General features: G+C 42.4%; 1 protein-coding gene across 14 annotated transcripts in view; it reads right to left on the minus strand.

Moving 5' to 3' along the window:
- Positions 1-17,217, minus strand: part of LOC119494183 (rho guanine nucleotide exchange factor 9) — a 58,071-nt gene that overhangs the window by 25,116 nt on the left and 15,738 nt on the right. For 2 of the 14 annotated variants that reach the window (XM_037779874.1, XM_037779872.1), the window contains exon 1: positions 3,376-3,513. The exons of 9 other annotated variants lie outside the window; for them this stretch is intronic. In XM_037779874.1, the coding sequence (XP_037635802.1) occupies positions 3,376-3,384 (9 nt within the window). In that variant the 5' untranslated portion in view covers positions 3,385-3,513. Of the gene's footprint in view, positions 1-1,580; positions 1,784-3,375; positions 3,820-3,839; positions 4,080-17,217 lie in introns of those variants that run through there. 3 more of the 14 variants (XM_037779871.1, XM_037779869.1, XM_037779870.1) reach the window with 3 other exon arrangements.

Consider the following 17,217-nt stretch of genomic DNA (forward strand, 5'->3'; position numbering starts at 1 on the left):
AGGATCTAAGCTCTGAGACTCAGCAGCTACATTGCCCCCTTCAACCTGTAGACAAGTCGACTTCCCTGATGGCTCACTGAGACAGCTACAGGGGATATAAGCCAATCAGGGCAGAGGAGTGAACACGGGGAGGGACGTGCATGCCTGGAAGGGAAAGAGAACAGCCGTCGTCATGGCGACAGATGAGGATGCTTCACTGGTATTGACAAGATGATGGGATGAGGCAAGGACACTTCAGGATGCACCAGAATATTTCCAAATTTAGGTGAGCAGACACACAGGGAGTGACCACTGAATAACTGCAATATCACCCTGTTATTAAATATTAAAATGACAAACTAATCACTCATAGTCATATGATCATTTCCATGTCAATGTAAAATGCAAAGGTACATCACAGTGTATAGGCCTCTGCATGCATGTTTTAGATCAAAGGAGGATGATTGAATCAGGTAGGGCTGGGAGCTGGGGTAACAATAGATCTAGCCTATATCTCAAAGCCCTCCACTACAGGAAGAGAGGAGGATTACCGCAAAAACATGTGTCACGCTGCCATGGAAACAGCACCAATGAATAGTATTCAAAAAGATTTAAAAAATCATTGTTAATTCAGGAAAACGAATTTGATTTAAATCCTATATGACACAATTAGAGAAGAACAGTTAGTGGAAGCCAAATTAGCTCTACTTGACCGCCACCAACTGACATCAGGACCTCAGCCTGAAACAGCACCCATAGAGCAGATGAGCCTTGGCACTGAGGTCAGTCTTGCTCCCTTAGTGTGATGTCTGCTTTCCCTAATCCATCCCCCAGCCTCCACCCCCTCCAGGAACACTCCATTTTCAGCCCCATTCACTCCAGGCACAATCTCTCCAGTCCCCCATCAATCTGCTGTAATATAGCCAACAGACAGAAAGAGTGAAGGAGAGAGATAGAGATCCATTCACAGCCAATGTTCTTCTCTGCTCAGTTCTTCCCCTCATCCCTCCATCTCCCTGATGAGATCAGCACTGCCCTCTCCAATACATTGCATCCTTTTTTCCCTCTACATGTCTGAATAAATTAAAAAGCATTACATAATTAATCTTCCCAATCCCTGTTTTAGCACAACTTATCACACCTAGCTTGATCAAATGGCACACAGTAAACACACAAACACAGAGAAGTCTTGCCCTGTGTGTCTCTACCAGCTGTAATGACCTATGTCATCGTTATGGTTACACTGCAGTTACAACATCAAAGATCAGAGGGCGAAACGGCCGTCTTCTAACCGCAAAACCTGTATTTGGGTCAATGCAAATGAATGCAGAGGAATCTAACCCTGTACATGGATATATACGATAGTGCTTTCTGTTTCATGTTCAAGCACAGACATGAAGACTGACAAGGAAATACTGTATGTGAGAACAGAAAGCCGATTCACTCGCTTATATCATCTTTGCAGCACACAACACATCAGCATTCACTGCACTGGCAGCTCCACTGCATTCCAACATCCTCCTCTATCTCTAGTCGTAGCACATCTGCACCAAAGCACCTACAGCATCCCTGAGCAAACACACACACGCCTTTAGCCTTACCATGTTTGTGACATGAAACTGTTCAGAGAGCGTATGCATGGAGAAGTCCGGTTCATACAATCATGATAATTGAATTTCTTTTGGAAGCGATTTGGAGGTGACGAAGAGCCGAGCCTGCGATGTTCGAGTAACGAGGTGCTGTATTCCAGAATGAGGCTTCTCTTTTTCCGACGCACTGAGTGAGTCTCGCGGTCCGTCCTCCCTGTGTCTGCCAACCCTGTTATGTAATACACTTTATACCCTGAGTCTGGGAGCCAATCAAAGATGCTCTGCCTAAAACCGGTGAGAAATACACTCACATCCTCACACACACACACTGTTGCCTCGCTCGCACGCGCCATCCGCACATTGACACTTCTGACTGCACAGCATTTAACCGTACTCTATTAGAAGGCACCTGCCCTGGAGGGATTACAAATGTGTTAACACTAGGGACGTGTGCACGACTCAAGATTCAAAGAAGGACTACAGATAACATCCAGCCAGACTGTCTCTCACACACACAGGCATACAACTTAACATGTGAACACGAGTAGCACTGTGTTATCACTGCTAGCCACCTGAGCCATAACCACTGCAGTATTAGGATGCTATGTTTACAGTCCTGAGGGGGTCCCCTCCAGGAAGGATGCTTATGCGTTGTACAACACTGATGAACCAACCCACATGCCATGGCATGTGATGGAGGTATCTGTGTTCATAATACATGGCAGCCAATCACTTCCTTCTACACCTACAGTACAACATTTATCACTTAGGTAGACACACACAAAGAACACATGGCACTCAGCTTTGAGTGTGAGAGAGCACATACAGTATCTTCAAAAAACCTAGCCAGCCTACCGTCCCTATTTATAGGACCGTCATGGACGGCTCTGGGATAGGCTTTTAGCATATCTATTTCTGACATTCATTCAACATTCATGACACCTGCCGCCAATCCTTTATTAGATTATGTCGCTGCATGTGGAGAAAAAAGGAAATGGGTATTTTTTTATCTCCATCTGACATGCCTTTTCTCGTGGAGGATGTTTAATCTGTAAGAAATATGCACATATAATGACACATTTTTTTTTATTTGTCACAATTCAGTGACCTGGTGTAATAATGTGTAGGCTGCAGAAACAGGTGCCACATTGAGATGTTGCAAACTGGACAAATGTGAATATAGTGGGCTATGAAATGGGAGCTTAGATGCATCTAAAATGGGGGAAACCTGGAGTGACGGAGGCCCTCCTTTTATAAGGCCTAGCCCTGCCTGCTATTGGTTACTGTTCAGCTGAGATTACAATGATCCCCCAGAGTCTACATTCAGCAGCAGCATCCTCTCGCTTGCACCGCTTTATGCTACAAATATCACATTTTACTTCAGTGGAGAGAGATCACTGCTTAGGCTATCAGCTGCCATATTGTGGATGTGGCTACAGTGGATCACAATAGGGAAAGCAAGTCCTGACGCAGCAATAGGGCTGTTATAAAAAAGAGACCATCAGATTCATATTTCATCTATTATAGAATAAAATTAATCCATGCGCATAATCCACAAAATACAACATGGAGGAGAGAGGGAGATCGACGTAGGAGGAGGGGGTGGGGGGGACATGTTTATATGCGGGGGATATGAATTTCCAGTCACCACAGAAAAGGGTAAGAGCATCACAGATCTGTTATCCGCACAACTACGAACCACCACCAGACAACACTATAGCTGTAACAAAACGGTGAGAGGACACAAGACATAACGAAGGATTGGGGGAAGGGTTGGGGGGGGTAACAGAAATACATTATGTTGTACCAACGTCATTCATTTCAACGCGTAGCCGTGATGGAGCGCCGGGTGTCCCCGCTCTCGACCAACGCGCACCGCCTTTCTCTCCTCTCCTGTGCGAAAGCGTGGTGCGCTGCGAACCGGGCCCCAAGCGCAGATCCATTAACGAGTACCGAGGATGAACATCAACAGCACGTTCACAAGCACCAGAACCGCGATCACCGTAAACACCGCGCAAGTCTGGACGTCCAAGGCCATGGCGCAGCGCTGCGGGCCGATGCTGAGATGCGCTCTCTCTCTCGGTGGAGACGGGCGGAATTCAGCTTCTCCCGTCTAGACGCCTCAAAGCCACGGAGAAATCCACCATTACAGTTATAGTGCAAGAAATGAAGAAGAAGAAGGGAAAAAAGAAAAAAAAGATGCCCCCTACGCCTCTTCACAATACGCGATGTAATTCATAAAGGCACGGGAAGAGATGCATCATTCCTCACCATCATCATCGTCATCAGTCTGCACCGCGATTTCTCCCCGCTAGTCAACACCTGCCGGTGTTTCGCCTCTTCCCCTTAAACCGACCGACTCTCAGGCCAATAGATTCTCAAAGCAAACAAGAGAGAGGCTGTGCGCAGGCTGGTCGCAGCTGCCGAGCTGCCTTCCGGTGAGTGGGGGACCAGAGAGAGATGGGCTGTGAGGCTGAGAGGCTGAGAGGCGGTCCTGTATTAATACTGATCAGGCGCTGCTCCTCTGCCAGACTACCGGCTTCAGCCATCACCTTACAGTCAGGGGGGAGGGGCACAGCAGCCAGCCCCTCGCTCACTACACCGACCACAGAGAGGCCACAATCATAACCTCATTAATCTCACACCACCGGCTAAAAATATCCCCCCGTGCCCTGGTGATTTATCATTTATCATTAACAGCCTGTGATGGAGGAGAATAAAATGTCAGAATAATGGATGCGCGCTCCCTCAAAGTGATCACCATCTTTATAATTTTATTGGCGTAATGTCAGCATTTTTCTGCCAATTTGTCTAGTGGCCACGCTTCAATCAGATACAGCAGGCTATGCAAGTGCCCAGTTGATCTGATAATCAACCACATTCACACATTACTGGTTGCACCATTGCCAACATCGCAGATGCAAGGAGCAGTGAGTTAAACCTGCAGTATAGGCAGAATGTTTTTGGCATCACTGGGCAAAAATTTCATAATAAACCTTTCAGCATATTGTAGTTCAAGTGTTCTGAGAAAAAACTAGACTTCTGCACCTCCTCATGGCTCTGTTTTCAGGCTTTAAATATCTAGCCTGAGATAGGAAACTTTGGCCAATCACAGGTCATTTCAGAGAGAGCGTTCCTATTGGCTGTGCTCCGGCTGCTGGGCGGTGCTTGGTATTTCCTCAACTGTTCTCAACATGGCTGCCAGCTCACAAACTTTCTAATTTTACAGCCAAACAGTACACTACAAGATGTTTCTGAAAACTTTGACGCGAGAAATAGGCTTGAACATAACAGAATATTGATTCATATTTGATCAGCGCTGCCTAGTTTGACTGTTTGATCGGAGTTCGCGAGTGATAGACAGCTGCTCAGAGACGTCAGGCTCAAGCTCGGCTCTGATCGGTTGTTTTCCTCCGGTCTGTGAACTCTTGCAGATGCTATTAGGAGCACCGGAGGACACAGTGGCACACAATTTTTTCCAGATTACCTGTCTCATGCACTGTCAGGATATAGTGACCGTTTTATAAAAATAATTGTTTTTAATCATATTGCTCCAATTCTACCCACGGCAGCTTTAAAGGTTCCATCCATTGACATTCAAAGGTGTCTCTGCATGATCAAAAAAGGCATTTTCTTTCTAGGTCAAATTAAGTTATCATATCACAACAGTATGATTAGAAAAATTATGCTGTTTGGGGCAGTGAAAGGGAAATGTTTGGTACTATCACCTTATTTGAAGTAGGATGTTCACGTTCATTTATAAAACATTCCTTTTGTAAAATAGTACTCAAATTTGTTTGTTGAATGAAGCCCAATGAGTCCAGACTCACATGTCAGCCTTTCATTTTTATTTTCTGGCAAAATGAACATTTGTGCTCACTTTGAAATGTAAAATTGTCCAGAAATGCACGGTTAAGTAGTAGCCTGTTAATGCATGAAAGAAAGAGGGGGAAACTTTCATTGCAAAAATGTGAAATTTACTTTGCTCAATTCACAATGCAAGCATTAAAGGGATAGTTTGGGTATTTTAAAGTGGGGTTCTATAAGGTATTTATCTTTATTCAGTGTATTACCTAAAGTAGATGATGGTCGGCACGCCCCCGGTTTGGAGAAGCAGACAGGAGTTACTGCACGAAAGCAAAGCAACGTACTGCTGTAGACGGGGCCGGCAGCAAAACATATTTGAGCCACTTAAAAGAAAGGTCCACCTAAAAAATGTATATCAGTTTAAGTGTACGCTATATTTAGAATATTTTTTGCCAGTTTACCTTGCTGTGAGACAGCTATACAGTCCATGTTTCTGACAGGGAACTGAAGCCGTTATCTATGCTCTTGCCAAAGCCCCCAGACTCCATTGAAAAAAACTGTAATTAGTAAAAAAATTGGTGGCTTTGGTGAGTATAGATAACGGCTTCAGTTCCCCGTCGGAAAGGGCTGTTTCACGGCAAGGTAAACTGGGGGAAATACTATAATATACTAATATAGCGTACACTTAAAGGTGCTATTGATAACACTGACAGCATTCAGCTACCAGATGCCATTTCAGCCACATTCAGCCATTGCATGCACTTCACAACAAGTCGTTGCCAGGTACTTATCGTCAATCTCCAATAACCAAGTTTTTTCCACACTAACTGACGACCCAGACATATCACGTGATACCAACTTTGTTTTACTATTGGCTCACAATTCTTGTTAGAAGTGGGAACCAAACGTCAGATACCTTCCACAGAGATAAACAAAACATTCATTTTGGACCCGCCAAAATTTAGTAAATGATTAATTCACAATCATAATAATTTTTTTTCAGGAAAAATCATACTTTTATTCAGCACCTTTTTAAAAGCTTTGTGGATGTTATTGTTTTTTTTTTTTTAAATATCCGTCTACATAAAATGTTATCAATAAGACCTTTAAACTGATGTTGATTTTTTTAGGCATTGGCTTTTCTTTTAGGTGGCTAAAACACATTTTGCTGCCGGCCCCGTCCACAGCAGTACATTGCCTGTCTGCTTCTACAAACTGGGGACGTGAACAACCGCAATCTACTGTAGGTAATACACTGACTATAGGACGTCATACAACCCCACTTCAAAGCACCAAAACTATCCCTTTAAGAGGCATAAAGAATACAAAGAGTTTAGAGCAGCAGCTAAGTAGGTTGCAAGGTGTTTCAAGCTTAGTACTCTTTCTCTGACAACATCAAGGAGTTTATGCTGATGTAGCTCTAGAAGTAAGAAGAAAGTGGAAATGACATCAACATTGCATATGTTTGCAGTTATGGTAGAACTTTTTTTTTTTTAACCCACAATAATGTAATTTACAGTGTATTTTCGTCACACCCTCCGTACTGCCCCTAACCTACATCTTTCAATCCCCACATCCCCAGCAGGCTGTCTGTTAAAAATGTGTAAGTCCTAATGACATCATCAGATACTAGCTAAAGCTCCTCCAGTTAGTTTTTACACCCTGAGTGGTACTCCCTGTGACTTGTTAACTGATCTTGATGTTGTGTTAAATCAGTGAAGCTCCAATTTAATTTAATAACTAGACACTGAATATGGTAATGAGACTAGGATCAAGTGCATTAAGTGCATTGTAAGTGTTTTGTGGATACATTTTAATAACCATTTTAATTGTGTATGCTAATGCAAGGATGCACTCACACAACCCTGGATTTATACACTTAAAACATACAGTAGGTAGGGAACCAGCAGTGTGGGTGGTCCAGTGAGCGATCACATCCTGGTTTTTGCACAATGAATTCCAAATGGTTTGTGAGAGTGTTTCGACCTCATTACCACCGTTGAGTTGCCCTTGAGCAACACGGTTAACCTCAAACTGCACTAGTGGAGCTGCTCAGTGTCCCACAGATCAGAATGTGGGTTGCAGAGGAAACCTCCAGATGTGAAAGTGTGTAACTGTGTAAATGCAGAGCGGGAAATAATCCGAAATAAAGCACGGGGCTCAGTAAAGGTACTCTGAACAAATAAAGGTACAAAAGACACACGGCTCAAAACCTCAACTAGAGGGTGAGTCCTCTAAACTACACAAACACTCATTTGTGGAACAAGAAAATATATTCAGAAGCACTGAGGTTTGCCCAGTGCTTATGGTGAATCTCATTTCCAAGGCCCCGGGAAAAGTGCGGTAATGCGGTAATCATGTGACGCCCTGGGCTCAGAAAGACATTACGACACAGACATACTGAAAAAAAACAACTGTAAAACAGAGTAACAATTTCCTGAGCGTCACACGCATTAAAAAAACACCCTAAACTGTCACAAACAAAATACAATTTTCGCCTAATAAAAATGTAAAGGTCACATATGAGCTGTTTAAAGATATTATTCTCTTGAATTAATCATTTGTACCCTCAAAGTAGCAGGGATACGTCAAACTGGAGTTGCAGGGTGTTGTGAACAGTCTGGTTAGTTAGAGAGGACAGAGGCTGTAGTCAGCTTGGAATTATACCATTTACAATAAATTGCAACAGCAACACAGCTTCATGGCAGGAAAAGGGTATCAAAATATCAGTAAAAACTGCTCAAACCATCCCTGCAGCTGCCATTCCATATGCTCAATATTTTCCAAACTGTCACATTTGAACCGAAACACGGCTAAATGAACACATTGCAGTTGCTGCTAGCTTGGTTAGCTTTTTACACTCAGGGCCAACACAAACAAACTCTGTTGCGGGTTGATATCTTTTGGCAAAAAATAACTGTTTGGAACACACTGAGCATATGGATGGATACCAGAGAAGAGGGTTGTGCTTCAGGACTGTTCTGAGAATTTTTTTAAATTTTTATCGCCGTGAAACTGCTGTTGGAATCCACAGTAACAGCCGTGAATCTGTGCAGACTACAGCTGACGCTCTCCGCAAAGTAGCAAGCTACAAACACTTCAGAGTCACCTTTCAAACCTACAGGAGGCGAGCGTTTGGTATTCAAAACATATTTTTCCGGGTGCAGTATTCCTTTAAGGCTCAGTGTTGTGAGTGACAGGATAAAATGGCTCCAGCTCCCATCTGACGCACGTGTTTGCCATTGGCGTGCGCATCATTATTTTGGCCTCCGTGTTCGCAGTGATACTTAAGGTGAACATCGCATTGCACACGAGTGCATCCCGGCCTGCAGCACTTGTCCTGGTGTCTGCTGCGCCTCTCATTGTTGGCAGATTATGAAGAGAGCACAACATGATCATGAATGAATTCATAAAGGAGAATCAGTTCAGTTCAGTCCCAGCCGCCGCCTAGTCAACCATCCAGCACACGCACACAGACACAAAAAGCCTCTCCAAACTACACTCTGTCTTCACATTCAGCTGAGAGCTTCAGGATGGATCAAAAGACCTGAGAATAAGTTTAAAAGAATAATAACACCAAACGAGTGCACTATATCAGTATTTTTAAAGCCATAAATAATTTCCAGGGCACTTTCTGCACATACATGCTGATAAAAGCAACGGCTCCTGAAAGCCAGGCTTTCAAGTGAGATGCTGTACGAGGCATCACAGGCGAGATATGACAACCGTCCTCAAACAGGCTTTTTTTCCCCCTTGCTCTGTGTGCTTCTGTGTGCTTCTGTGTGTCCATGTGTGTGTGTGTGTGAAACGCAGAGTGAGCAGATTACATAAGCCTGCCCTACCTCTGTGGGCTCCCTCTCCAATCTCCCTGACATTTAGACAACAAAGGTCACATCTGAAAGTCTAAATCTGCACAGACACCAATGCTAATATACTCATACATATACAAAAGAGAGGGAGAGTTTGTAAAAACGGCAGAATATCTCCCACCGGCAGAGAATCACATGTTAAATAAGGATGAACTTAAACTTACTGTACGTGAATTGCATGCAAACAACCCCATTTGCAGTTAATCAATATGACTTGCATCATTTTCAGGACTGTCATCGTGAAGGGATTTGTACGATTCATTTGTACATTGATCAACTACATTCTGTAGAGTTGGGTCAACACTTTTCGAAGACAGTACAAAAATGTAAAGCTTCATGGATAGTATTTATAGCTGGACAATGGTATTACTTTGTACAGTCTGTTCTCAAACACCGTTAGTAGCTATACCTACGAAAAGTAATGCACTGTAATTCGTATATATCCCACAAAATCAATTTGTATGTAATCAATGTAATCGTGAACCAGGAAGTATAAAGAGCGACAAACGCCGCATAGGAAGCAGGTCGGGGCAAAGAACGTATATTGCCAGGAAGTGAAAGTCAATTGTTCGTTCCACTGTAACATCAACGCCCAGCAGCTAAGCTACGCTTCTGCCATTTTGGACTGAAAGCGACTACCGGACGCCAGTAAAACGTCCGCCTAAAAAGTGACGTACAAAAGTAAAACAAAATCATTTCTAATCTTTTGTCATATTCTACTGAAATGGCCTGTGTTCTGTGTTGAACAATAAAATATTATAAATACAATAAGCGTTTTCAGTCAAAAATGGTGGCAGCAGCTGTTGTCATAAAAACACCGGAGTTTCGCCTATTTGCTTCTATTCCCTTTGGTCGGGGTGGATGGGTGGATCAAAAAACACCGGACTTTCGCCAAGGAGACAGGTGTTCGTGCCCCGTGTGAAACCAGAAGTCAACGTTGATTTATTTGGCACGTAACTTCCGTACTTAAGTTATGCCACTTCTGGAGTTATTTTAACCTAAACCTAACTAAGTAGTTTTGTTGCCGTAATGTAACTTATGTACTTAAGTTACATCACTTCCAGAGTTATTTCAACCTAAACCTAACTAAGTAGTTTCGTTGCCTAAACCTAACCAAGTTGTTTCCTGTGAAGACAGAAGTTTATTTTGAAAAGACTGTATGCTTATATGCACGTGTCACATGTTGCTGGACATTCGTAGGAAAATGCACAAAAAATGAGGAATAACATATCATACGAACCGTTCTATGAGGATACATTGCTGTGTATTGCATTGTATATTGTGTTATTGTGTCCCCTCACTGTATGTGCAGCAATGTTTGAAATCATTTCATTAAATAATATGCGAGCGTCCACCAAACCCTTCAGTTCTCCCAATGGAAATTAATGAGGACAATGAACTAATGAGTGAAGATAAAAATCTACAGCATATGTTCCTTCCTGACTGGATTGTGAAGGCTCTATTCCACCCATCCATTTGTCAATTGTTCTGTCATTTATCACGCTAAGGGTCCAGAGCAATGCAGATCGCTCAATTGGGTCATGGGTCTGTCTCAGATCTACTCAGTCCATGCAATTGGCTATGTCCATTGTACCTTCAAGGGGAGGTGCCTTTGTAAATACCTGACCCACCTCAACTGGCCTCCTCACCAGATCATGTAAAATAACAATAAAAAAAACAGCTAAATCAGCTAAAACTAATATGAGGCTTCAGCAATCTGAATTAGCTAAATCAGTGTGTATCTTCCAAAGTCTATTTAGTGTGAAATTTCCTCTTTGTGTTTTCAGTGTTTCCTTGCTGAGCTGTGGCAGAGAGATAGTAATACAATGCAGGAATTTGGTACAAAAAAAGATTGTGAAGATATCCACTTCATTTGTCAAACTCAGACAGCAGAAGTCTCATATTAAAGTCAGCTGCACTTTACAATTAATCTTTGTCCCAGATCTCTTACTTTGAAATTGCTTTGCAGCCAGTATGGACAGGTGGAACAATTACACAGTACACATAGGCATGTGAGTACTGTATCAAGAGAGTGAAAAAAACCTATCCTGAAATCAACTTCATTTTGGATCTTTGTATTTGAAATCACATCCTTTCTGTCACTTCTCTGAGCTAACAATAAGAAAGAGGCAGAAAAAGGTAAAAAGTGGGGCAGTCAATCGCGATTAATCGCATGATGGTCCATAGTTAATCGTGATTAATCGAAAATTATTCGCACATTTTTTATCTGTGCAAAATGTCAAAGTATTTAATACTCTTATCAACATGGGAGTGGGCAAATGTGCTTGCTTTATGCAAATGTATGTATATATTTATTATCGTAAATCATTAACAACACAAAATAATGACAAATATTGTCCAGAAACCCTCACAGGTACTGCAATATGCTCAAATCATAACATGGCAAACTGCAGCCCAACAGGCAACAACAGCTGTCAGTGTGTCAGTGTGCTGACGTGACTATGACTTGCCCCAAACTGCATGTGATTATCATAAAGTGGGCATGTCTGTAAAGGGGAGACTTGTGGTTATCCATAGAACCCATTTACATTCACATATCTTGAGGTCAGAGGTCAAGGGACCCCTTTGAAAATGGCCATGACAGTTTTTCTAGTTTCGTATGATGCCAGTATCTTCTCTCTAGCTTTACAACTGAGCCCACTACAACCTAAAAATCACAAGTTACGTTAATGCATTGAAGAAATTAGTGGCGTTAAAACAAATTTGCATTAACTTTGGAAGCGCTAGTAAAAAGGGAACTTTGCTATCATTATCACCAGGGTGTGACATTACTGCAGCCACTGCACCAGTCAATCTCATGATCTCACCCTTCACCCTCACTTGTGAAAATGACCCTGAACCCTTTCCACGGACGCAGCTGCTCACTACCCGCTTGATTGGGACATCTTTTCCCCGTGAGAGAACCAGTGCACATTGGATACACCACGGTCCAATTGAGCCAAAGGGAGAAGATCATCTGCAAATAACAGAGGTCGATCTAATGTCATCAAACTGGACTCTCTCCAGACCTCGAGTGTGCCTCATTATGCTGTCAATGAATATTAAAAACACATGTGAGTGCAATGCACATCCTCGACACCTCCCTTAAATAAGGGTCGATGCAGTGCTGCCAGAAAAGCATGGTGTGATTATGCTATTGCCGCAGAGCTCTATTTCCAAATGTATGGCTCAGGGCAATATCTACACATAATAGTTATTAGTATCCTGGCAGGATATAGGCAGGAAGCTATGCTACTTAAGGCCGTCGTTTGCTACAATATTGGCATCATCCATCATTGCCACACTGACAACCATATGAGGAACAATGTTTGCACCTCTCACCTTTTTTAAGCATTACATTAAATCCAGCACTGGTAAGAAGTGCATGAGTCAAACTCTCTAAGTTTAATTCATTACATTCATCTCATCTCTTTCTGCAGATTTTCTTTGAAACTCTGCATATTCAATGAATACTGCTGGACATTCACTCATTATACAACCAGATAGTGTAGAAATATAATGAATTGGCTGAATTCAACAATTCTCCTTCATGTGTATTTACTGGTCTGAGATCAACCCCTTAGTTCTAACTGTGGATCTACTCTGAGGTCAACTCTACTGGCTGTTCGCCAGCGAGCTACGTCTTTAGAAAGCCTCTCCCTGAACACGACTACAAATTGCAGCGCTACCAAATGAATCTGTTTGTGGTCAGTAGGTATTTGGCTAATGGGAGGCGAAGCCCACCACACCCATTTCCCCTCCAGTCTGCTCCAGTTCTTTTGTTCCCCTCCCGTCCCCACGACAACCACACTGACTTCCTGCTTCCTCCCAGGCCTTCCAGCCACAAAAGCGCCCCTAAAAATAAATCGCTGGACTTTTCCTGAACGCAGTTTTGTCACCATTGTTCAGACATCAGCTGTTTATTCGTTCAGCTCAATTTGGCTACTGGTGTAAAGGCAAGTCAGTGGGTCAGAGCATCGAGCATTTTAAGAAATAGATGAGATAAGAGAGGTAGGTCATGTCAAGTGGGATGGAGGAATTAGGGGTTAAAGACATCACAAGTGTTATCAACATTCCTAGACCAAGCAGCGTCAGGAGAAATATTCCTACTCATTCTTGACATAGCCACGGGACCAAAAATGAATTATCATTTAATGATAAACCAGTGCAATATCTATGTGTTCTGCAGACTGTAGAACAAAATGAATCTGCCCTGTGACTGCGTTCCTTTATGTCAGCCCCCCATGAGTCTGCATAACATTGTGAAGTTCTAGCAGGGAAAGAGAAGACGCAAAGTCTTTGGATAAACACTGCCAGAATTTAGGGTATATTACGTCTCTTGAGGAATTAAAACAGGCTTTTGAAGACAAGCTTGGAGATGATAAAACTTACAGTATAATACGAAGCTCCGTGTGGTTGGTCATTACTACTCAACTACTGTATGCTACTTTGATAATTGTATTTTGTTTGCTTATAGATTCACTGTGACATTAATGGCTAAAAGCATATAACACAGAGAACTCCATCTCAATACACTGCCCCTGTATCTCTATTAAAAATCCAAATTATATTGGAACCGCTGGGGGGAACTGTCAGGGTTTGCGGACAGCGCACACATGACTCAACGATTCCCACCAAGTGTTACGGCAAAGGTTAAAGGAATATTGCAACATTTGGGAAAATGTGTAGGATTTGACGACATCTAGTGGTGTGGTTGCAGATTGCAACTAACTGAACAGCCCTCCACTCATTTCGCCCTTTCCAAGACTGTGGTAACATGGGCCGCTCAGTGCAAAACTGTGGTAACGCCGTTCGCCTCGCTTAGAGGCCATCCTTACCATAATAACACTACTTTAGGAGCAATGGAAGTCAGACGGCGGCTGGCGGTACCACGGTTTTGTATTCTGTAGCTCACGTTACCATAGTTTCACAAGCTTGTTGGAGAACTACGGTGGCCTTCAGGTAACGTAAAAACACAAAATACTCTCTAGAGCCAGTGTTTGGTTTGTCCGTTCTGGGCTACTGTAGAAATATGGTGGAGCAACATGGCGGACTCTGAGAAAAGGACCCACGCTCTCTGTAGATATGAAGGGCTCATTCTAAGCTAACAAAAACACAACCATTCTTACTTTCAGGTGATTATACACAAATGAAATATGGATATGGATATAGTTATGAATATTGTATTCCTTTTCTTCTAGTAGATCCCCTGAAATGTTAAACACTGCTCATTGTTTTACCTTGAGTTATGTGCGTGACTATTTCTTGAAGCCATTCAGTGAAGCTAAGTATCGAGGCCAAGAAATAGGATGTTAATTAATGAGCTTTTAGAGGTGCTGGTAAGCGAATTATGTCTTTTGGACAGAGCCAGGCTAGCTGTTCCCCCGTGTTTCTAGTATTTATGCTAAGCTAAGCTACTGGCTGTAGCTTCATATCTATCCTACAGATATGAGAGTGGTATTGATCTTCTTCATATACCGTAACTAGGGGCAAGAAAGTCAATAAGCACATTTCCCCAAAAGGTCAAACAATTAAAAAAAAAAGATGAGGACAGTGTACAGTATTTTTATACATAATTAAAGGTCTCTAAATCATTTTTTATGCAGACAAATAAATATATATATATTTAAAAAAAAATACATCTAAAGAGCTTTTAAAAAAGTGACTTTTCCTGAAAAAAAAAAAAAAATTAAGACTGTGAATTAATCATTTAAAAAATGTTGGCGGGTCCAAAATGAATGTTTTGTTTATCTCTGTGGAAGATATCTGCTTTTGGTTCCCACTTCTAACAAGGTTTGCGAGCCAATAGTATATTGACGTTGGTATCACGTGATATCTCTGGGTCGTCAGTTAGTGTTGAAAGAAAATGGATAAAGGGCTGAGATTGACAGTAAGTGCCTGGCAACGAATTGTGTGAAGTGAATGCAATGGAACGGGGGAGGGAGCATGTGATATCTACTGGCTGAATGTTATCAATCTTATCAATAGTATCTTTAAGATGAAAAAAAGATTATGTTGTATTACATTATATTTATACTTTTACTGCAATGGATTTAATTTAGATTACCTGTTTTCTATTTATTTAGCCCTCTTCTCCTCTGACCAGTGTGCTCAACTTCATTTGCACACATGTTGACTCCTTTAATATCCATTAAGACTGACAAGCTGAAATCCCTATAGCTCCCCACTCTTCGGGGAAAAACGAGTAAGTCTGACATTTCTCTAAAATTTCCCATAGAGGAAAACAGTGCCTCTGTTAAAATACACTATAACAAGTTCCCTTAAGACAGCATTGTAGCTTTACACAAACTGCAACAACAAGAAAGCATTAAGGAACACAGACTATTTATTTACGTATCTGTTCAGCATCAGTGCTAGTGTGTACTTAATTAAAGCCTGACGATTGGTCATTTGAGAGCCCAGCTGTGGGGTGAGGGATAAAATCGAATGACCTATGCGAGGATTTGGTTGGTTGCCTCAGCCGGCGCTGCTTTAGTGGTTGTGAGTGTAGTGAGCGCGCTCGCTAGTGTCATCCTTCATCAGAGCACTGTCAGCCACCTGCGGCCCAGAACACTGGGAGGTAAGAGCAGTAGTGTCTTCCCATCCTTCCCGAGCTTTCTGGCTGCTACATTTGCATGCAGTGCTTGTTGGATATTTGTACTGCGTCTCTTTGGGAGCGAAGTATATTTAGATTTTTATTGTAACAATTTGGGTGAGGCCAGTCACATCATCGCCGACCAGAGAACAGCCCACTCACCTACTCTAATCAACCATCATGCCCACTGCAACTCACTATAAAGGGGGTTTGCATAAGAAACAGCTCCACCTGTCCTCTGAGCTAAAAAGATTTTACATTCTCACTGCCTCCACGCCACGAGAGTTCAAAAGCAGAACATCGGATTGAAATGCAAAACTCTGCAGTGAAACGATATTTGGGTGCAGTGTTGTTTGGCATTCTGTGTTTCTCAGCACCGTACTACTTATTAATAGGTCAAGTCCTGCAATTCAAAGACTTCATAGACTCCACCTGACATACAGTATAGTGCTGTCCTGTAAAACATTCACTAACAAGCTTGCCATCTATGACTGCACACAGGCATGGATGCACACAGAAACCTGCATGCTCTCATACTCGCACACACATCACTGGCCGCAAGGAGCAGGTGTTTTCACATGCCTGGAGGGAGGAACGGGATGGACAAAATAGGGGGGAGATGAGTTGAGGCAGCGAGGAAACGACAGTGGGGGAGAGAAAACGTGATCTGAGGAGAGGGGAAAAGAGAGATGGAAGTGATGAAGGGAGGGGCGATGAGCTCTGAGGTCAGGAAGAAAGGGAGAGGGGGAACAAGGAAGAAGTACAAGGAGCGGAGGGTTGCATAATACGTATATGTGATGAAGGGTCTTCTCTGACGCCACATGTGGTGTAGCAGGGAGCCAGGGAGGTCAGAGGCAGAAAGTTAAGCTAAATAATGTACACAAGAAGTGGCAGCTGCCAGAAAAATACAGCCCATCTTTCACAGAGGCCTGCAGGATACATTCTAACTAGCACAACACTGTACAGGCAGTTAGCTTCTGTCTCATTATTTTAAGACAGGGACAAAGTGACCAGGGCTGGAGCTACGTATTCTATTCAGGGTACAAATACTCAATTAACGTATATTTGAATCACAGCGGTTGTCTAGTTTTAAATTTACAAAATTAAATGTTTTGTAAAAAAAGCCCCAAATACTGAAGGATCATTGTCAGTACAAGATTTCTTCTGAGCTCATAAAAAAAGTCCAGAAGGACAAGATTACAGTAAATGTTACGCTATACCTATCATAGCTAAGAATGTAAAATCTACTCAAATAGAGAGGAGTACTTAAACAATTATTAAGTAAAAGTGCGCTTGATTACAACAAAAAATTGCATATAAAGTGTTTCAAGACTGGGCTTTTTCCGGAGGGGGGCTTAAAGAGACAGCTAGAACGGAG

Source organism: Sebastes umbrosus, chromosome 9 (genome assembly GCF_015220745.1).
Source record: "Sebastes umbrosus isolate fSebUmb1 chromosome 9, fSebUmb1.pri, whole genome shotgun sequence".
NCBI classification, from domain to species: domain Eukaryota; kingdom Metazoa; phylum Chordata; class Actinopteri; order Perciformes; family Sebastidae; genus Sebastes; species Sebastes umbrosus.